The sequence below is a fragment of the Artemia sp. Qi Xiang Cuo genome, chromosome 5, assembly GCF_049724085.1.
Source record: "Artemia sp. Qi Xiang Cuo chromosome 5, ASM4972408v1, whole genome shotgun sequence".
Lineage (NCBI taxonomy): Eukaryota > Metazoa > Arthropoda > Branchiopoda > Anostraca > Artemiidae > Artemia > Artemia sp. Qi Xiang Cuo.
In genome coordinates this window covers 64,567,541-64,587,292 of record NC_142798.1, presented here as the reverse complement: position 1 = coordinate 64,587,292, position 19,752 = coordinate 64,567,541, and the positions used below count along the sequence as shown (strand labels likewise).

At 34.3% G+C, this 19,752-nt stretch overlaps 1 protein-coding gene across 4 annotated transcripts in view; it reads left to right on the top strand.

Annotated features, from left to right (window-relative positions):
- The window catches only part of LOC148952388 (adenylate cyclase 1-like), a 227,888-nt gene extending 213,531 nt beyond the window's left edge, over nt 1-14,357 (top strand). For all 4 annotated transcript variants that reach the window (XM_089089843.1, XM_089089844.1, XM_089089841.1 and 1 more), the window contains exons 21-22: nt 1,803-1,992; nt 7,935-14,357. In XM_089089843.1, the coding sequence (XP_088945969.1) occupies nt 1,803-1,992; nt 7,935-8,155 (411 nt within the window). In that variant the 3' untranslated portion in view covers nt 8,156-14,357. The remainder of the gene's footprint in view (nt 1-1,802; nt 1,993-7,934) is intronic.
- The last annotated feature ends 5,395 nt before the right edge of the window (nt 14,358-19,752 follow it).

The window sequence follows — 19,752 nt, the reverse complement described above, 5'->3', positions numbered from 1 at the left end:
CTGCCTTTCCATGACGATAAAATAAAAGTTCAAAATAGGGATAGAATTCTTTTTAATAGACAGTGTATAGAAAATTCACAAAAAAATACCAGATATTTCGGTCACATATACAGTTTACCGTCATCAGTAGTACAGTTTTACTACTGATGACGGTCACTGTATATGTGACCGAAATATCTGGTATTTTTTTGTGAATTTTCTATACACTGTATATTAAAAAGGATTCTATCCCTATTTTGAACTTTTATTTTATCGATATTGACCGCTCAGTATAATTTTAGTTTCCAGCCTTCCTAGTCCTGATCTGTTGCATGATTAAAGCCTCATTGTTTCCGAACTCTCTTATCTTTACTCTCTATAAAAATGCATTGTCTACATGATGAACTTGTCACTTATATAGGGGATTCGAATCTGCCATAAAGCACATGTCTGTTTGTGGCTTGAATTCGTTTGTTTTTTTGTTTGTTGTTTTGCGATGTGGCCTGGCATGTTTCGTATAGGTGGTGGAAAATGAAAATTTGACTGATTCGTATAAATTTTTAAACCTTTAAATGTCTAAACGCTTGAATCTCATTATTGAAAAAAAATGTTTGTGTATGATGGATTGCACATGGAAATATATTATGTGGATATAGCCTATTTCATGGATTTTCAGCTTTGGCTCTTAGGAATTTTTTCAATGCGGTTTCAGATTCTGGATAAAATCATAGCTAAAACTCATTATAATTTAAATTAAAACTACTTAAATTGAATCTTACTACTCCAAAAAAAGAGAAATTAATATTCACAGCGCATCGCTTGGGTAGTCAAGAGGAGTGTTTTTGGGGTTCAAACCCTGACTCCTGAGCGTGAAAACCTCCATATGAATTCATACTCATAATGACTAAAAAAGATTCTTTTCATGTTAGACCCCTCCATAACATGGGGAGACCCCTCCCCAAGTGGTTTGGACCTTAAAACAAAATTATGACTACAACTTTGAAGTACCCTAAGAAAAGTAGTTTTTTCTTTAAAATTTCCTTTTAGTAGAATTTACAAGTATGTACAAGCTGCTTTCCATTAAGTATAAATTTTTATGTGTTGATTGGTATCTTGGGGACATTTACATAGTGTTTTGTACCCCTCCCTTTGAATATTTAGCCTCTAATAACGGTCGGTCTTCCTTTTATTTAGACTGTCTGTAGGCTTTGGGTATTGCATTTAAAGAGCCTAACTTGGCTTGATATCACAGACAGGGACATATCCAAAGGGGGGAGGGAGTCACCCGATTTGACCCCCCTCCCTTCCAAATGAAATTACCCCTCTCCGAACAAAACCCTGGATATGACCTTCATCATGAGCATAACTTTTTCAGACAAAGTCATCCATAAAACACTAATCAAATGGTGTAGGAACTTAGTATCTGTATAAATTTCAAAGAAATACCCAAATCTCTAATCTATGTTTAATTTATCGATGCTGGGAACCTAAAAATAAGAAAAAAATGAAGTGGTTTCTCTTTCTTTTTCTTCTGTGATGATACTATATTTTGCTTTTGTACTTTGAAGTTATGTGTAGACAGAAACTTTTCGAATAAGGGCAAGGCTTTAGAGCTTGTAGTTTTTTTTTCATTATTAGTACAAATCCTAGTCAAAAATGAAACAAGCTAATCTTGGTAGGCTAATGATAATGATAGTTTTCCTTTTCTGTGCTTAATGTAGGTTAAAAATATCTGCTTATCTATAAATATGCTCAGAGTGATTTTGTTTTTCTACTTACAACAAAAAGAAAAGTTAATTTAAACCTTGAAAAATTATTTTAAGGACATGTTCAAACTTACGCAAATTGCCTGTAATGAAACGAGCCAGTCAGAGTGGTCGGATGATGATAGTGATGCAGATCGGAGTCCTTTACTAGCCAGTGACAAGTCAGACTCAAATGGATACACAAGTGACGAACAAGGCTTGGAATATGCTTCAGTTTTAAATGAAAATGGACTTACTGATGCGGAAGGCAAGTTTCTATAGCTTTTTTTTTACAGTTCCCTCTCCATGTTGGCCAGTATAGATGAAAGAGGAGGTCCCTTGTTAGGATTCTGTATTCGCATAAAATGACTGAACTCTCTGATATAGAATTATTATACCGGTATGGCACAGTGTTATACCGGTATGGCACAGTGTTATACCGGTATGGCACTATTGCCACCAGTATTGGTGTCGTAATGTACGGGCGTCACCACTTATTGGTGCAAAAATGGTGCTATACCACTTACTAGAGGGAAAAGTCCCTGGCGGCGCCAAATTTTATGGGATGCCTAGGTTTACCCCAATGGTTCTGTGGATATCGGGTTTGATTATATCCGCTTTACTGCATGCCCTGGACCAGGGTATAATAACATGATCGAGTGGTCTACTAGCCACTTTAAGGCCAAGGTTACCCACCCTGGGTTACCGCTAATTTCTAACTATCTCCTTGGAGGTAACGAACCCCCCTGTCAATATAATAATGACAGTATCTCGTAACTCTCTTCCTACCCTGTCTGGGTTCCTGGAAAAATAATCTCACGAGGCTGTAGAAAATTCAAGTTCGAAGCTTACTTGTATTCTTTCAAAATGTTACAACAAACACAACTATAAACTCTCATTACAGACTCCCTTTGCGGGGTCTCAAAGTAGACTAACTCAAAAATAATATTCGCTCTGTACACAAACTTTGCATAGGGGTGGACTTTCGCTCGGCCCTGGCCAATCCTCTAAATCCCCGTTCAAAATCCATTCTATGTTTTCCTAGAACCAGCTATCAATGGATTAAACCAGCAAGTCCGAAATATCACTTACTTCAAAGCTTGCTTACTGCAACAGAGTCTAACTTAGAAGCCAATATTTAAGCTCCTATTAATAATTAACTCATTAGTAAATGTAATCACAGAAAAGAAAATGGGTAATTTTTCCAAAAAGAAAAGAAGCATTGGTGGGAACACAACACAGAATCAAACAATGTGTTTATGTTGCGTAAGTAATAATCCTCCCAGCCCTGGGTTGTGCTCACTTTAATTTCGTGTGGTTAAGCTTGTTGACAGATACATAGATCTATTCGTTATAGAAACCTCAGGGGCCATGGCTATAAAACAATATAAATAAAAACGATGAAATTACTAAAAGCCCTAACCAATACTAGGCAATATTAAGATCATACTGAAAATAAACCTAACCTGTGTTATCTCGAAATGAAAAATAACTCTTTACAAACTTGTTTGTGTGCCCTATGGAAATCTCTCCCTATGTTCTATGGCCATCCTAACTAATTTAAATAGTTTCTTAGTCCATTCTACCTTTTGATTTATAATTAGAATTAAGTGTACCAATGCTAGTAAAAGTTCAACAGGAAAATAAAAAACTTTCTTAAATAAAATAACGCAAAAAGGTGAGAAACACTATACGAAAAAGTAAAAGCAACAAATATATGATAAAGTATGATAAACTATAGCTTTAGGTCTTAAAAATAAATTTGATGTGATGATGAAACACAGACAAAAGTCACTAAAACTGCAGTGTAATATTGCTTGTGCCCCTGGCTCTCTTCTAAATTGAAATCCTAGCAAAATGAAAAGTCTTTTTATTTAAAACCGTATGTATATATAACCTAACAGATAGCCATCCTGACTAATTTAAGCCACCCATCTTGTAGTCCCAAAATCCATACTTTTCAGAAATTTTTGAAATTTTTTTATTATTTAATAAGTTTGCTTATACGAATATGTTGACTTAAAAAAAAAAAAAAAAAAAATAATAACTAAAAATAACCTAAAAAAAGTTCTAGCCTATGAATCTGTCGCAAAAACAAAATCAAGAAGATAAATTAACATTCTTCTTTGGCGTCTGTGAAATTCTATACATTCCAAATGCCTTTAAAATTTTGAAAACAGCTTATACTTGGCTTTACCATGGATTTTACGGGGGATGGGGGTCATTTCAAGCTCTGTTTTAAGTAATTATTCACTTAAATGACACTTTACTTATCTAAGTCTCATCCAAAATGATTTGCCTTGAAAAGTTTTGGAAAATCTATAAATTTTTTGAAATTCTGTAATTTTACGATATCTGTGTAATTGTATTAATCAGATAAAATAGATGCCATCTTGTTTCTTCTTATTATCCGGGCTCTTCACATATGATTGATTGTAAACTAATCCTCGTAATAAAATTCTGTAAACATTGTTTACTGGTCTTATTGAGTAAGGAATTTTACGTAATTTACTTAATTTTCGGAGTTATGTAAAGTTTTTTTTTTTCTGGGCTTGTTTCACTCTGGTTCTTAATCTCCATTTTATTACCCTACTTGTTTATTTCATTTGGAAGAAAACACTTGCTGTCACTACTAAGATAGTTTGTTTCGATTAGCGACGCTTCTTGACTACTAAGGTCCCTCCGTCAGGTCAGCAGTGTGTTGCTAAGATAGTAACTACCAAGATAGTAATTTAGAGAACTTTCCTTTTTTTTAAACTTAATCGTGGAAAATTCTTAAATAGTTTAGAAAAACTACTAGGATAGTAATTAATAATGATAATTAAAAAAATATATTTTGAAAGTATCATCCTCTGTGTCCAGAATTGGTGACAATATTGATGACAATTGATGTGCCAGTAGCGTCATTTCATTCTGAACTATGGCGGGGGGGGGGGGGGTCCCGATAACCTTTCTGGAGCCCTCACAGTGGCCTGCTCACAAAGCTAAGAGCAATATTTATTTAAAATGGCCTGCACATGCCTCTCTTTAAATCAACTAATAGGGTACTCCTTCGATATACCCACTCTTTTATATATCTCAAACTGAATACGTGATGAAAAACCCGTTTTGACGGGATGATGCAAGACACCGCTGTAGAGAAATACAATGTATACCGTGGTTTTAATTGCGTATGCGATATTTAAAGTGTAGTTTTTTGTTTGTTTTTTTTTGGGGGGGGGAAGGTACCTAGGTTAGGTTACATATTTAATATATGCTATGCTTTGCCCCCTCCCCCCTGATGTGCAAATATACAGCCCAAATTTGTTTCTAAACTATTATATACCCATCCTATGTTATTTTATTTCATTAGCATTAACCAAACTAGCAGTATATAAAAGAGTGGGTATATCGAAGGAGTACCACTAATAGACTTAAAAAACAATTTAGAAGTGTTTAGTAAATACATATAGAACTCATGTTGGAAAGTAATTTACAGCTTCATTGTAACACGAGGAATCGAAGAGTTTTTATTTACCCAGAAATATCAACTGACTTCTAGGTCCAGAGATTGACCTATATAGGTTCATCTATAGGTCCTATATAATAAGGTTCTTTCACAAGAACCTTCTTACTTAACATCAACACTACGTCGCTGAGCCTTTCTTTTCCCATTGTCATCAAAGTTAGGTTTTAATCAGGCCTGGTGCAGCCAAGGATCGCTTATTGCTAGCAGTTATCTTTTATGACTCTCTTTTTAAACTCTCTTTTTTCTCTCTGACTAAACTTTATTAGAGACATAATTTTCACTGCGTTTGCTCTTCCCTGTGTCCTGCATAGAGCTTTATTCTAAAATATTTTAACAAAATCGGGCCAGTCAAAAGTCCTTTCGCTCTTTCTCCGTTTCACAAAATATTTACCACCTTTACCATCATGGCAAAAAAATACACAAAAAGTTAAGAAATTTTAAATTGCAGGCCCCAAACTACCTATCTCTCCCGTTATTGAAAAACCTAACCAAGGGGTAACTGATCACAAATTAGGCCCAGTTTTTGAGTTTACTTTTTGCTGTTGTTTTTTTTTTTTTTTTTTTTTTTTTTTTTTTTTTTTTTTTATATAATATCAAGGATCTCTTTTTACTAGCACAGGCAGAGTAATGACAATTTTCATATTTTCAAAGCTTTGGAATTCGCTATTGGAATTTCTTTCAGAGAATTTCTTTCAGAGAATTATTATTTGCCTTATTGGCTAAAAGGTCAGTGAATGTTTCCACAGGATCTGTTTGTGACTTTAACAGGATTATGTCAATGCAATTTTCCTTATAGTTCCCTGCTATACTGGCTAGGCGGCTAGTATCAAGAAAGTGTAGGAAATCTGCATCTAGAGGAGAAATTGACTCCAACCATGGTAAAGCATTCAAGGAGCGGCTTTCAAACTTAGAGCACAGTCTCTTTATCCCAAGAAAATTATTGTTCCTAGAAAATGATCTATTGCTATTCCAATTCCTAAGAAAATCTATTCTAAGAAAATATCCTGCAACGAGGCATTTTTAGTTGATTTTTTTCACTCTGGTATTATTGGTTGGGCCCAAAGTCGACATGGTTGTAAAACCACATTAGCAGCTAGCTTCTCTCTATGTATACTTTTGTTGTTTGGATGAAGAATTAAAATCCGACAAATTTTGCAAAAGGTCTTCAGCGAGGCCACGCTCACGAGACAACTCTTGGTTTCGTCAAAACTTTTTCAGTTTAGGTGGTTATACTTTTATCTCGATAGCTGAAACAAGACCAATAGCTTTAGAAAAAAAAAACTAAGTTTAGTGCCTGCAGCGGCTCAGGAAGCAATTTTGGGACATTTTTTTTCTTGTAGATGGAGTAATTAAGTTCAAATATCTGGAGTTTCATTAAAATTCTACGGCCCCTAGCTGCTGATTTTCTATCACTAGACATTTTTGTAAATGATAAAATGGTCAAAATACAGACAAATCTATTCAGTTATTTGCTCACTGATCCATACCACAATACCCATCTTAAAGTAGATTATCTTGCCAGCTGAAGAACAGTTATCCCAGTGGCATTATGAGCACTAACATAAAGTTGGTAGCGCATATTGCTATTTGTGATAAAAATTACAGTTCTTGACGTTGGTAGAAGAAAGTTATCATTAGTCTCAAGTTCTAAATGTAATCATGGAATGAGAGTGTCAGTTATACTAGGTGAAATTGTTTTAATACGGGCTTGTACCGCAAAAAGCCGCTCATGGGATTCCATCATAGCATTGTGCAGCACAGTCTGACCAGCTCAGTCCTGTTTTCCGTACTCGATGGTCCATGAACCTCGACTGACTTTCTACTTCATTTGAAAGCAGCCAACACTTTCTCTAACCTTCCATCGTAAAAGAATTCAGAATCAGAATTCAGAAAAGAATCAAAGCTGTAAGAATTTCCTTTTTTTTATGCCTCTAGTTTTGTCAACCATAAAAGCAAAGAATTTTGTTTCCACAGCCTGCTTAATGACATGGCCCCATTTATCTCTTTTCCATTAATTGAAATTAAGTCAGGGTAATATTGCGTACTTGCATAATGAATGTGCTTTCTTTCTAACTCAAACTACAGGGATATTTCCAACTGAGACACAACAGTCAAGAGTTCCTATAATAATGATAATAATAATCTATTTTTAACCCGATAAAGTAACAAAAGCGGAGCATAAATAGAAGAAAAAACAACTGTCAGGAGTTCCTATATTATATATCAGGAGTATATATATATATATATATATATATATATATATATATATATATATATATATATATATATATATATATATATATATATATATATATATATATATATATATATATATATATATATATATATATATATATATATACATATATATATATATATATATATATATATATATATATATATATATATATATATATATATATATATATATATATATATATATATATATATATATATATATATATATATATATATATATATATCTTTAAAGCGCCTAATTTTTGATAAAAAGAAAGATATAAGGTTTTGAAATAAGCCTTATTTCCTTGAATAGCGGCTCATTTTATTGATTTGTATTTAGGTGTTCTAAGTGATGTCAATTCAATATTAAATGATGACGTAGATGCCACTCACGAAATGATGCAGTCAACAGCTACATCAATTATTTCCTTGAATAGCACATTTAATTGATTTGTATTTAGGTGCTCTAAGTGATGTCAATTCAATATTAAATGATGACGTAGATGCCACTCACGAAATGACGCAGTCAACAGCTACAACTCAGTATGAATCCGAGTACGACAACTATCCTCGACTTCCATTGAAGCACCCTGAACAAACCGAGTCTGTTTCGAACGAAATTGATCAATTATCCAAGACGATCTCTGTGAAATTTGGACAAAATGAAAATGAAAAAAAGTGAGACAATCCTTAAGGACGAGGTGTGTGTGATAAAATGTGATGCAATTTCTTCTCTTTTGTCTTCGTGGTTAACTACTCAAACTTTGAAATACCAAGGACATCAAAATGAAATCGGTACATCGGTATGAGTAGGCCATCACAGGCCTACTCATACCTGAAAACTAGGATTCTCTAAGATTTGCTTTTAGTTAAATGAAAGTCATGAATTCTTTAGGGTAATACCACATTTTCGTCGGTGTTACCACGTTAAACTCTGAACATAAAGAAGCAAAACTCTTAAGTTGAAATTAACAACGCTTTTCTTCCGTAAAAATTCTTTAACAATTAGCTGATTACTAAAGTCAACTACATCTTAAAAGGAAAGTTACACCTTCTTAAGCCGTTTTGTGCTACAAGCTCTTAGCTCATTTTTGCTGATTTTTCACCTTGGCGCCTGCTACCACCAAAAACTTCACCACTTCATATGGAGTCCTTTTTCATTCAAAATCAAATTTCCCAATTTTTAGGACATATACGTTTCTGTAGCTTTCCATTTAATCAATTCAAACGATCCAAATTAATTTTCACTGTCCTTGGTATTTTAAGGCAAGAGACGGGTTCTTCAACAAGAGGTTTTAGGAGGTTCTGATAAGGTATTGATTTTGCGGTTCGCTAAATACATAGCTATTAAATTTAATCGTAATTATAGAGAAAACCCTGATGATGCTGTTTGTGTGAGATGATTTTTTTTTCTCCGACCTTTAAATTCAATTTAATGTTAGTAATGGACGCATAACAGGCCAGATGAAAAAGAATCGAGTTTTCCTCTGAACAGTTCATGTCCTTTAACTGTAATTTACCCCTTTCTCTTTCTCTCTTTCTTTCTTTTTTCTTCTCTGTTTCTCCCCATTTATTTGCGATTATTATCTCCATTTATTTGCGATTAACTAAATCTAATATCAGTAATTTTCTTATCATTTGTGGAAACCGTCCACATCCTTGGAGATTATTCTGTGTCTTGTTTCTTCTTTTTCTTTTTGCAAATGATTTTGCGAATGCCCTGGGGTAAAGAGCACTGCCTTAAGTCGTCTAAGTGCTTATCAAAATAATGTTTTAATGCACTTAATACAAGGTCAATGCTCACTTTTTTTAAAGGACAGACCTTGGTGCTCGATTTCGTTTTCTCTGACGCTTAGAGAGTCCCGGCTACCGATTTCTGAAATCGTTTGCAATCAGAAAAGACGTAATAAATTCTATAATTCTTTGCCTATGTTGTCCATTGTATGTTGTCCCTTTAACATGTTTGATATCTAAGAAACCTGGGTTGAAGAACTATTGTATAAATATATAAATATGTTTCTTATATTCATCAAAGAAAATAATAATTATATCTACTCAGAGCTTGGAAGCTTAGAAACAAATTGATGAGACAATAGTTGGATTAAATACCTATTCTTTTGTTCGGCAAAACAGCGTTGTCATGTCTGAAAAATATTAAATTGTAATTTGATCTCTTTAAATGCCCTCGAATAGTATATTCGAGCAACTTAACTTTTGTTGAAAATCAATTCTCATTACTTGACAGGTGTAGTGTTGTTTTCGAGCGTTGATATGGTGTGGCAACATAGTTATAATAGGAAAGCTTGGATACTCCAATATGAAAACTTGAGAGCCTAAAGCATGATACCGGATCTTTAACGGGCTCTGGAATAGGCATTTCCAAAAATTGGTCATTCAAAACTTAAACTTTGCTGAGTACTCGTTGCACGTATTTACGACTCAAACTTAACTCATCAAATCAGAAAAAAATAGGACTTAAATGGATTAATTTGCAAAAATTAGGAAATTTCAGAGAAGGGATGGGGGAGAAGGTATTCGTGTTCATGGTAGAGGGGGGGGGTAGCCTTGGTGAAAACTGGGCCTACATAGGTCACAAATTTAACTGGGTTTGTACTAAAATGTACTTGACCTCTGTCTTAATGTCTTAACCTTAAAAAAAAAGAAAAAAAAGAATTGTTTCCCACGACGTGACTGGTGCATTCAAATGAAATTGAGGACATGTATCTGCCTTTTTGAAGGTTCTCCATTATTTGTTTGTCTTATTGATGGAAATAAGGAAGTTAAACTGTAAAGCCTCGAATTTGGGTATTGGTGATGAAAAATATAAGCATTCTGATTTTCTTTAAGTTTTTTTTTGTTCAGATCAGGATTTCCTAACTGGAGATACTCCCACCCCCAGAGGGGGTGGGAGGTGGAGTATACGGGGTCGTGACAAAAGATATCTGGGTATACTTTTGCTAAGGATGTCAACACAATTATCTAATATGGTACATGCTTAAATTATTACTTCAACAAAGTCTTCCAGAATTGTCCTAAAAGGTTGCTGGGTCGTGTTAAAGACTCAAAGGGGTGTGACCCTGGAAAAGCGCTGATAATCTCTGGCATAAATCTTTTTTTGTTTGGTCTCAAAAAGTTCTCTTGAAGCTCTCTAGGAGGCTAGATTTTAGCTTCTTTTTAGTTTATGAATACAAATCTCGGTTTTAACCATAGGCTTACACTATGCAGAGTAGGATTTTCGCCAGGCGATTTTTTTTTCTTTTATTATTATTTTTCCTTTCCCTTTTTGCTTTCCTTTTAAGCACTCATTTTTTCTTTTCAGTTTACGATATTTTGCTTTCTTAATTTCACTTGTATCAATAACTACTATGTACTAATGTATCATCTGTCAATTGATACATGATTATGTTTTTATGACTCACATAATACGATTCATGACTTTTCCATATATTCGTTCAAAAGCTTTTTTTTAGATAATATATTTTATACATGAACTGACTTTTGATTGTGCTCTGTGTTTGCAGTATTTTTGGGGCCTTATTTTTAAAGTGTTGTTTTGAATAATTTAGTACTGTACTATTTTGTGTAGTTTTAATTATTGATGTAGATATGTTCTTTTATTGAGATTCTCATTGTCTTGGTCTAAATAAAAAGTTTTATTTAACTGTTTAACATTAAATAAAAAACAAATGACGATAAACAGTTTCATTTGATAATTTAACTATAAATAATAAATAAAATAATATTAAGCATAAAATAATAATAAATAGTTTTGTTAGAAAATACAGATGTTTGGCTATCCTATGCCAAACTTGGCGTTGACAACAAAAAGTCAATCGGTTTGTTCCAGTTTCACGAGTACTGAAATATACACAAGTTGACTTCAAAACTAAAATAAATCTGAAATGTATGCGTGAAAAAAAAACACCAAGATCATGATCAAGGAAAAAAACAAAACTACAGTAACAAATACAAATATAAACACAACGAACATAGAAAATAAAAAAGAATAACAGAGAAAAAGAAGCATAAGAAAACAGAAGAAAAATTGCATAAATGATTATTTTCTACAATTGGAATTGAATAAACTATACTAACATAAAGGTTTATATAGAATGAATAAAATTTTTGACGGAGTGGGCTATGGTTTTATGATAGAATACTAGTGACGTTGACAACCGTTGATTTTTGCATGGCAAATTCAGCAATGCAGTCAAAATGATCTCGGCCACAACCAAACATAGTCTTTGCTTTAGCCGGGCAATATCAAAACGCGTTAGCAGCAAAACCAAAAGGGGTTAAAGTATATAACAAGGGCTAGTGCTTGCTTTTCCTACTCGCTCGCACTAGAAGGCCTTGGGACTCCTTTTTTTTACTTTTTTTTTCATCCCAGTGGTTTTGGAGAAAGCTATACCTATTTTTGGAGATAGCTATAACTAGTATTAATGAAAGTAAATATTTTTGAATAATCGCCAATATTCTTTGGTGTCAAAAACAACGAGGTTAAATGCCATGAGACTCGGTGCATATGTCGGTCTATCTTTGTTTCTTATCTTACGATAAAACATACTTTGAAGTTACTATATAACATGGAGAGTTGCAGCAAATGTTCTGTTCTAAACTAGCAATAAAAAATCTGTTAACGACTGCACTCCAGCATGCTTTAATTACTTATCCAATATGTCAGATTACTCATCCTTGGCGTTTTAGGCGTAAAAATACGCGCCTCAATATAAACGAAAAAACTAAAAAGAATCAACCTCTAGCAACTTTGCAGGTGTAACAAATCTATACGCCATCTAGGTCAAAGGCTTGTTTTGGCAGATAATGCATTTTAATTTCGAATAGCCGACACAAGGGGCAATTATATACATAATCTCAAGGATAATATAAAATAGTTTGGTCACAACCAGGGCTGTGGAATTGGAGTGAATTCTGATTTAAAATTCCAAGAACATTAAATTTAAAACGTTTGCTCTCTACCCATTTTAGCTCTGTTCTTGCCTGAAATCCACGATTTTCTAAGATTTTCCTCTGGTTATTTCAAAATTATGAATTTTTTAGGGTAGCACCACATTTTTGTCAGTGTTGCCACATTGAATCATGAAAGTAAACAAGCAAGTTAAATTTGACAACGATTTTTATCCTTAAAATCTCAAATATTAGCAATCTTTTGATTCCCATAGACAACTACCTCTTTAAAGGAAAGCTGTAGCTTCTTAACAGCAACAGCTACAGTTTGGTGCCATATTTATTTAACTCATTTGTGATGATTTTTCAAAAACGTTTCTTTTTTTTCAAAACTAGTGACGCCCACTACTACCAAAAGCTAGATAAGTATTTTTTTTTAATTCAAAATTGAATTCCCAAATTTTTATTTATTTTTTAAGATGCTTATTGATTTCTACTATCCTTGGTACTTTGAAGACTGGGCAGATGCATTGTTTTCAAGCTTAAAATAGCCATATTTAATTAATACGGGTGTATTTTAGGCCAGCTTCTGAAGTAGGAATTAACGCTCATTGTGAGCCTTTTTTATGCTGACTTCATTCAATTTTGAGGGTTTGACTCTGCAAACTGAATATTTTCTATGCCAGAAGACACTTTAAAGATAATTACAAATTTAAAGAAATTAGGGCCGAAATTCTAGAATTATAAGAATTGGAGTGAGCCTGAACATTAATTCACCGACTCTACAGCCCTCGGCAAAATGTCGTATCTACAAAAAGTATTAAAAAAATAATAGGTTTAGGAGGAGGACATTCCGGCTGTTATAACCTTTCTTTTCTGGCATTAGTATCTCCTTCAATGCAGTTAAAGTAGTCACCTTTCCACTTTTGGCCCGCTTTCTTTTCCTCTTTGTTCAGTGATGGATGTATTTACTCGTCCAAGGGCGCAGGTACATACTCAAATTCTTTTTAGCTTCACGATAGAGGGAGGTGGAGAACTTTCTACACTTTGAGAATTTTATAAAATGGGGAAAATTAGTAGCTGCGGCTTTGAGAAGTGGTGGAGGGGCAACCCAACTAAGCTGAACCGAACGGACTTTTTTTCGAGGGAATTGATGAAAATATGTGAAGGTTTGCATGTGTCACGGATAAGTCGTTTGATTGGTAAACCGCCATCCTGGAAAGCTTTTTCCACACGTCTTTTTGGGTTGGGTAGAGGCAAAGAGTGCTCTTAAGGGGGCCTAAGATTAAAGACAATCTCTGTTTTACTTAATTACAAAGGGCAAATTACTCTTTTTTACTCAAATCCGATTAATTTTTAGCTTTAAGTATTTTTTTCAGCCCTGAACCTTCCTAAGATGGCAACCCTGATTTTGGAATTTTATTCCTTATAATTTCTATGCAGCTTAATTGATCTTAATTTGATTGACAACATTGTATCTCACCTATAGTCTTAATTGTACATAATATTGCTTTGTGTTTTCTCACTGTCTTGAGAGCTTTGCAATAATGGTTATACTCTTTAAATTAATCATTAATTATATTAGTTATCAAATTGATTAAGTGTCCTTGTAATGATTAATTGTTGTTTTTGAATTTGTTTATAAAATATGTGCCCAAATAATATATTTGAGATCTATTTTGCAAAAAAATGTTTATGTGCTTTGCTTATGTTATATAGTTATATATTAACGAAATAAAACGAAAATTTCTTATTTTGTTTTGTTCCAAGTCTCATTGTAAAAAGGGCTGGATTTAAAGCTTTGACGCTTCTAGGCCCAAACGTTTTTCCGCTCCACTTTTGCGAGATTTGGGGGAAATCTCCGAAAATTCGGGGATAGTGGAAGCCCTGAACAGAACGCAACTGATGCGCCAAAAGTAATAAAAGAGAGGTGATACCGAACTGTCGGCTACCATTCTTGGGAGACATCTAACAGTCTATGAGTGGCCACGGAATTCCTGTGTTGCTTTAAAATAACTTTTCTGTGAATAGGCAGTGCAGCAGCGGAGTACTCCTGGTACTTTGATGGATAAATCACATCAGTCCAGTTTTTGTTAAGAAAAAAATTACTCAGTGATAATTCATTGCTCCCCTAGGGCCGGGGCTAGTGCTAAATCCTAGTCTGATTGTAAAAAGAGCCATATAGTTCTGTGTACTACACATTTCAAGTTGCCTTGTCCTCATATTTAACCCCTCCAGATATCTCCTTTTATAATTTCCTAGCTTAAGCTTGGACATCCTGTAAACATGCATACTGGAGGATTTCCTCAAAGATCAATCCGCTGAGGGCCCTACTAACCCCCTCCCCTCCGTCCCTGTGATTTTATTTATGTGTAAATTTCCAGTGGCATACATATAAATTTAGTTTTAAAGCTTAACCAGTCTCCAGCAGATTTCCATACGTCCCCCCCCCCTTCCCCCTTCAATATTGATTGATGGATCCTTAAAGATTGGCAAATCTTGGCTTAGATGAAAATTCCTTGTTTTCTGCCTGGAGCGTAACTATGAGAATTCCTATGAGTTCCATCAAGAAGTGACGCATAAATCGGAGATCAAACCGAAACATGCAGGTTAGAAATTGATGAATAGGGGAGGTTACCGGAATCTCCAGAAAACTCAGGTAATTTTTTGTGGAATCGGTTTATTAACGTTGTTGAAACTGCTGGTGAACGTTCTAAAAGACTTTGCTGTATGTTTGCATGAACAATTCTGGTAAGTTGTGAGATAGGACAACCTTAGTAAGTTGTGAGTATATTTTTCCAGTAAGCAGAAACGTTTTGGTAGACTCCTTGAGGCATGTCTTAGTAGACTACCCAAGGTAAATTCCAGTAGATTTCCTGCAGTGGAGTAATTTCGTCAAAATGCTGCGGGGAGGGGGGGGGGGCAAAGGTGGAGCCTATTTTCCCAAATCAAGTGAAAATTACAGTGGATAATGAGCCATATAGTACCATAAAGACAAAGATATACTAAAGAAAACTGGCCCCTTTTTCTGGATGCTTGAATTATGCAGGCTTATCTTAGTTTTGACAAGATTTTTGAAGAAACTAGATTTCAGCTTGGGGGAAGGCAAACTGGGTTCTGGAGGGGGCAGTTGCCCTCCCTGTCACATAGCAAATTACACCCCTGATCTCCTGATAAAACTTCTAGTAAGTTTTCCTTGGCAAGATAGCATTAGGTTTTCTGAGTGAAATTCTGCAGACTCTTCTGGCCGAATTCCAGCAGATTCACAAATACAATATTCACATTTCTTCCTTATTTTCACTGGCTTTGAATTTTCCTCGTTTTTTCGTTGACATCTTTTTCTCTATTGTACCCTATTTTGCCTTATCTCTAGCTTTGCCAGTGTGGTTTCAGTTGTGGCCTCTTATTCTACACGATTGGAAGTCCTAAAAATTGAAATTTATAGTTGAAGTCGATAGGAAGTCTTCAACGGAGAGCTGATAAAGATGTAGTTCACTTTAATATAGACAAATATCAAATGATGCTTTGGATAAACTTGAACAGAAATAGAATAGGAATTGTGCATAATCATCTTCTGTAAAACTTCAGCCAAAATTATAATTTATGGAAAGGGCCATTACAGGCATCTGAAATAAATGGGATCTAAACTCGTGTCATAAGGGTAAAAAACGTGTCACCTGATAAAGGGAAAACATCTCTCCCTGTCATAGCAGGGCTACCGCGAAAAAAAGGATATCTAAGTAAGTGAGACAGTAGATTGGACTAGTAAGAAATTTATTTGTGCTAATTAATATAAAACCTCAAATTTTGTTAACTGGAGTTTTCACGAAACAATCTGCCATGCGTACTTGTAAACTTTTTTCCTTGATTTTTATATTTTCTTGATCTTATATGTTCATGCATGCTTTCAAAAGATCAATTGGATCGTCCATTTCCTTCTTAAATATTGAAAGCTTATTTCAAGAAATAGTGGCTTTTGCCCTAAAAATATGGCTAAAAACAACAAAACCATAATTAATAGACAGGCTACTAGGCGGATCTTTGTGGGTTTCGGATTTTTTTTTTTTTTTTTTTTTTTTTAATGGCTTATATAAAAGCTAATTTTTATATTTAATAGTTTTTCACATATTCGACTTGATATCGTCATCATAAAGCGCCATAGGGCACCCAAAAGGTCTACTTTGGGGTATTTTTCAAGTTTCTTCAATGAAAATACAGAACTAGGGCCTTATCCGATGAAAAGACTCCAAAAAGGTATTTTTCAAAATCTAGGCAGGGGCAAAAAACTAGGAATCCTTGGCACACCCCTACCCCCTCAATTATCATCACTGAGACTAGCATGAAGGCAACATCATAGAGATGTTGGGCTCATTCGAAAACTAGTTTTTATATATACTTGCTTTTTATAAATTCGGCTTGTTAACCCAGTATGTCCCATAAAGTTAATTTATCATTTTTTTTTTTAAAATGGAAATACCAAAAAAGGCCATTTCCAATGAAAAGACTAAAAAAAAATATATATATTTTTTTTTAAATCTAGGCAGGGTTAAGAAACTAAGCGGACAAGGAGGCCCCTCCCCCTCTTCAATTGTAGCCACTAGAATTAGCACGAAGCCAACATCGCAGATAGATTTTGGGATATTTTAAAAACCAATTTTTATATCTAATCACTTTTTGTAAATTCGATTTGATAATTCCATCATAAAGTGCCATATCGGTCCACAAAAGTGAACTTTGGGTTGTCTTTCCAGTTTTTTCAATGAAAATACTAAAAAAGGCACTTTTCCAATGGAAAAACTTCCCAGGTATTTTCCAAAATCTAGTCAAGGGCAAGAAAATAGGAAGGTACTGGCGCACCTCTCCCTCAATTGCCGCCGCTAAAACTAGCACGCTGGCATCATCCTAGAGAAATGATGGGCTCATTTAAAAACTATTTTTTATATCTGATCGCTTTTTATAAATTCTACTTGATAATGCCATCATAAAATATCATATAGTATCCAAAAAGTGTAGTTTGTTTGTTTTTTTTTCAATGAAAATACAAAAAAGGGCCTTCTCCAATGAAAAAAACTCCAAAAAAGGTACTTTTCAAAATATCGGCAGGTGCAAGAAACTTAGGGGCAAGGATGCCCCCCTTCTCGTCAATTGCAACCGTTAAACTTAGCGCACGGTTAAAAAAAATACGTTTTAAAGAAATCTGTCTATTGATAAAAATTGCCCTTTGCAGGTGATTCAGGAATGACAATTATTATTTCGATTAATCTTAATAGTAAAATGTTATTTTCAAAATAAATTCAGTTTTGAAATAAATTTAGTGAATGGGTAATGTTAGAAACCAAAAAGTTGACCAAGTGGATGGCTTCACCTACGCTATTAACAAGGAAGCTGGGTGCAATGAAGATATAAAAGTGTGGAATAGCCAAATTCCGAAGGAATTAAACTACTCAGTGACAGGGGTGTGGGGTCGGTTATAAATTGAAACCGACTCCAACTCCACATATTTTCAATATACCGACTCCAACCCCATTCAGCAAGAATTTACTAAAACTCCGACTTCACAACCCTGTTTTAAAGTTTGATCTATATTTTATAAGTTATAACCGACTACGACTCCAGAATTTTTCGATATAACGACTCCGAGTCCAGATATTTTTAATATACCGACTCCATTCAGCAAAAAATTACTAAAACTCCGAGTCCGTGACTGATATTAGATATAAATATGGGGGGTTGAGAGTTTTTGATGCTGTTATGGAGAAAACAAATTCATACTTGGTAAAAGAATTATTGAAGTGGCAATATAGTTTAAATATCTTATCCAAGATTTCGGTTGTCTTTAAAAACAATTGATGAGTATTTGTAGGTTTTGCACTAAAAGTTATTACTTTTGCAACATTTCTAAGAAGTCAGAATTGTTCGAACAAGTTTCTATAAAAGCTGAATTTTACATTAGAAGATTATCAATTTGTATTTTAATACAAATATTAAAATATTACAAATATTACATATCTTTTAAAGAAGTCCTGTATGTCCCACTCTGACTACCGATGCTCAGGCAAAGTATAAACAGTGGCACCTCATTGTGGCGGGGAAGTGGTAACACAATGCAATTGCTGGAACTTTTTTTTCTAAGGAAAAGAAACGAATATGACGGTTGCACATCCTTGTAAAAACTGAAAGTAAATTAATTGGTAATATTTGAGAGTAATGTAAAACAATTAAATGTAATATAGCAAATAGTAAACTAAATGCAATATTAAATTACTAAGTAACGGACTAAGTCACTAAGGCTAGGAATAAGTCAAGATGAAAAGGTGAAGTTGGGCAATGAATAGATTGATCAGGGCAGCTTCACTTACCTTGGTAGTATTTTAAGTAAAGATGGTGGGAGCAGTGAAGATGTTAAAAGTAGAAGATCCAAGGTTCAGGGTGTTTTTTCGCAATTAAAAAAAGTTCGGAAGAATAGGAAGATAAGTCTGCAAACCAAGATTAGAATATTAGAAGCTACAGTGATGCCAGTGGTCAAATATAGCTCTGAAGCCTGGGCGCTCAGAAAAGCGGATGAAGATTTGCTAGATGTTTTCCAGAGAAATTTCTTAAGGATTGTTCTGGGTATCCGGCTGACTGACCGTATTTCAAGAAACAGGCTGTTCGAAGAATGTGGTTCAATACCGCTGTCTATGGCTATAAGGAAAGAAAGGTGGAGGTGGCTAGGGCACGTTGTGTGGATGAAGAATGACATATTGCCATAGATTTTTCTTTTCGGCAAACCGTCTAGGGCTAAATGGTAAGCAGGTCGTTCTCATCTGGGATGGGAGGACGTCATAAAGAAATATTTAAAGGAAATGGGAACTTCGTGGGAGGGTGTAAAAAGGGAGGCTTTGAATAGATTGGAATGGAGGAGGAGAGTGCGTAGCTGTGTTGGCCTCAGGCGGCTTGGTGCTGCGGTGAGTTGTTAGTGGTTTAGTAGTAAAAGAATTCCATTGTGACTAAAACCACTGTGTGATATTAATTGTAGATGCAGTTCTGTTTCTACCATCTAAATCTATATTTGTATCGTTTTATAAAGTACAGACAGTAAACTTTTTTTGTTGTAAATTGCACGCTTTACATGAATAATCGCCTAGTTCCAGACAGATTTGAATCATATTTTTGGTAGTAATACCGTATTAAGAAATTTATTTATTGCATAAATGTTAAAACATGGACCATATTAGTGTTTTTCGCGTTTTTTTTTTTAAATTAAAACGAGTAAGGATAAATTTTAAAAACGACAAGTTGTTCTGCTGGAAGTACAGAGCGAAGTTGAAACTTTAAACAAGCCAAAATTAGTGCTTTACAGTCTATATAGCATCAATAAACTAGTACAAA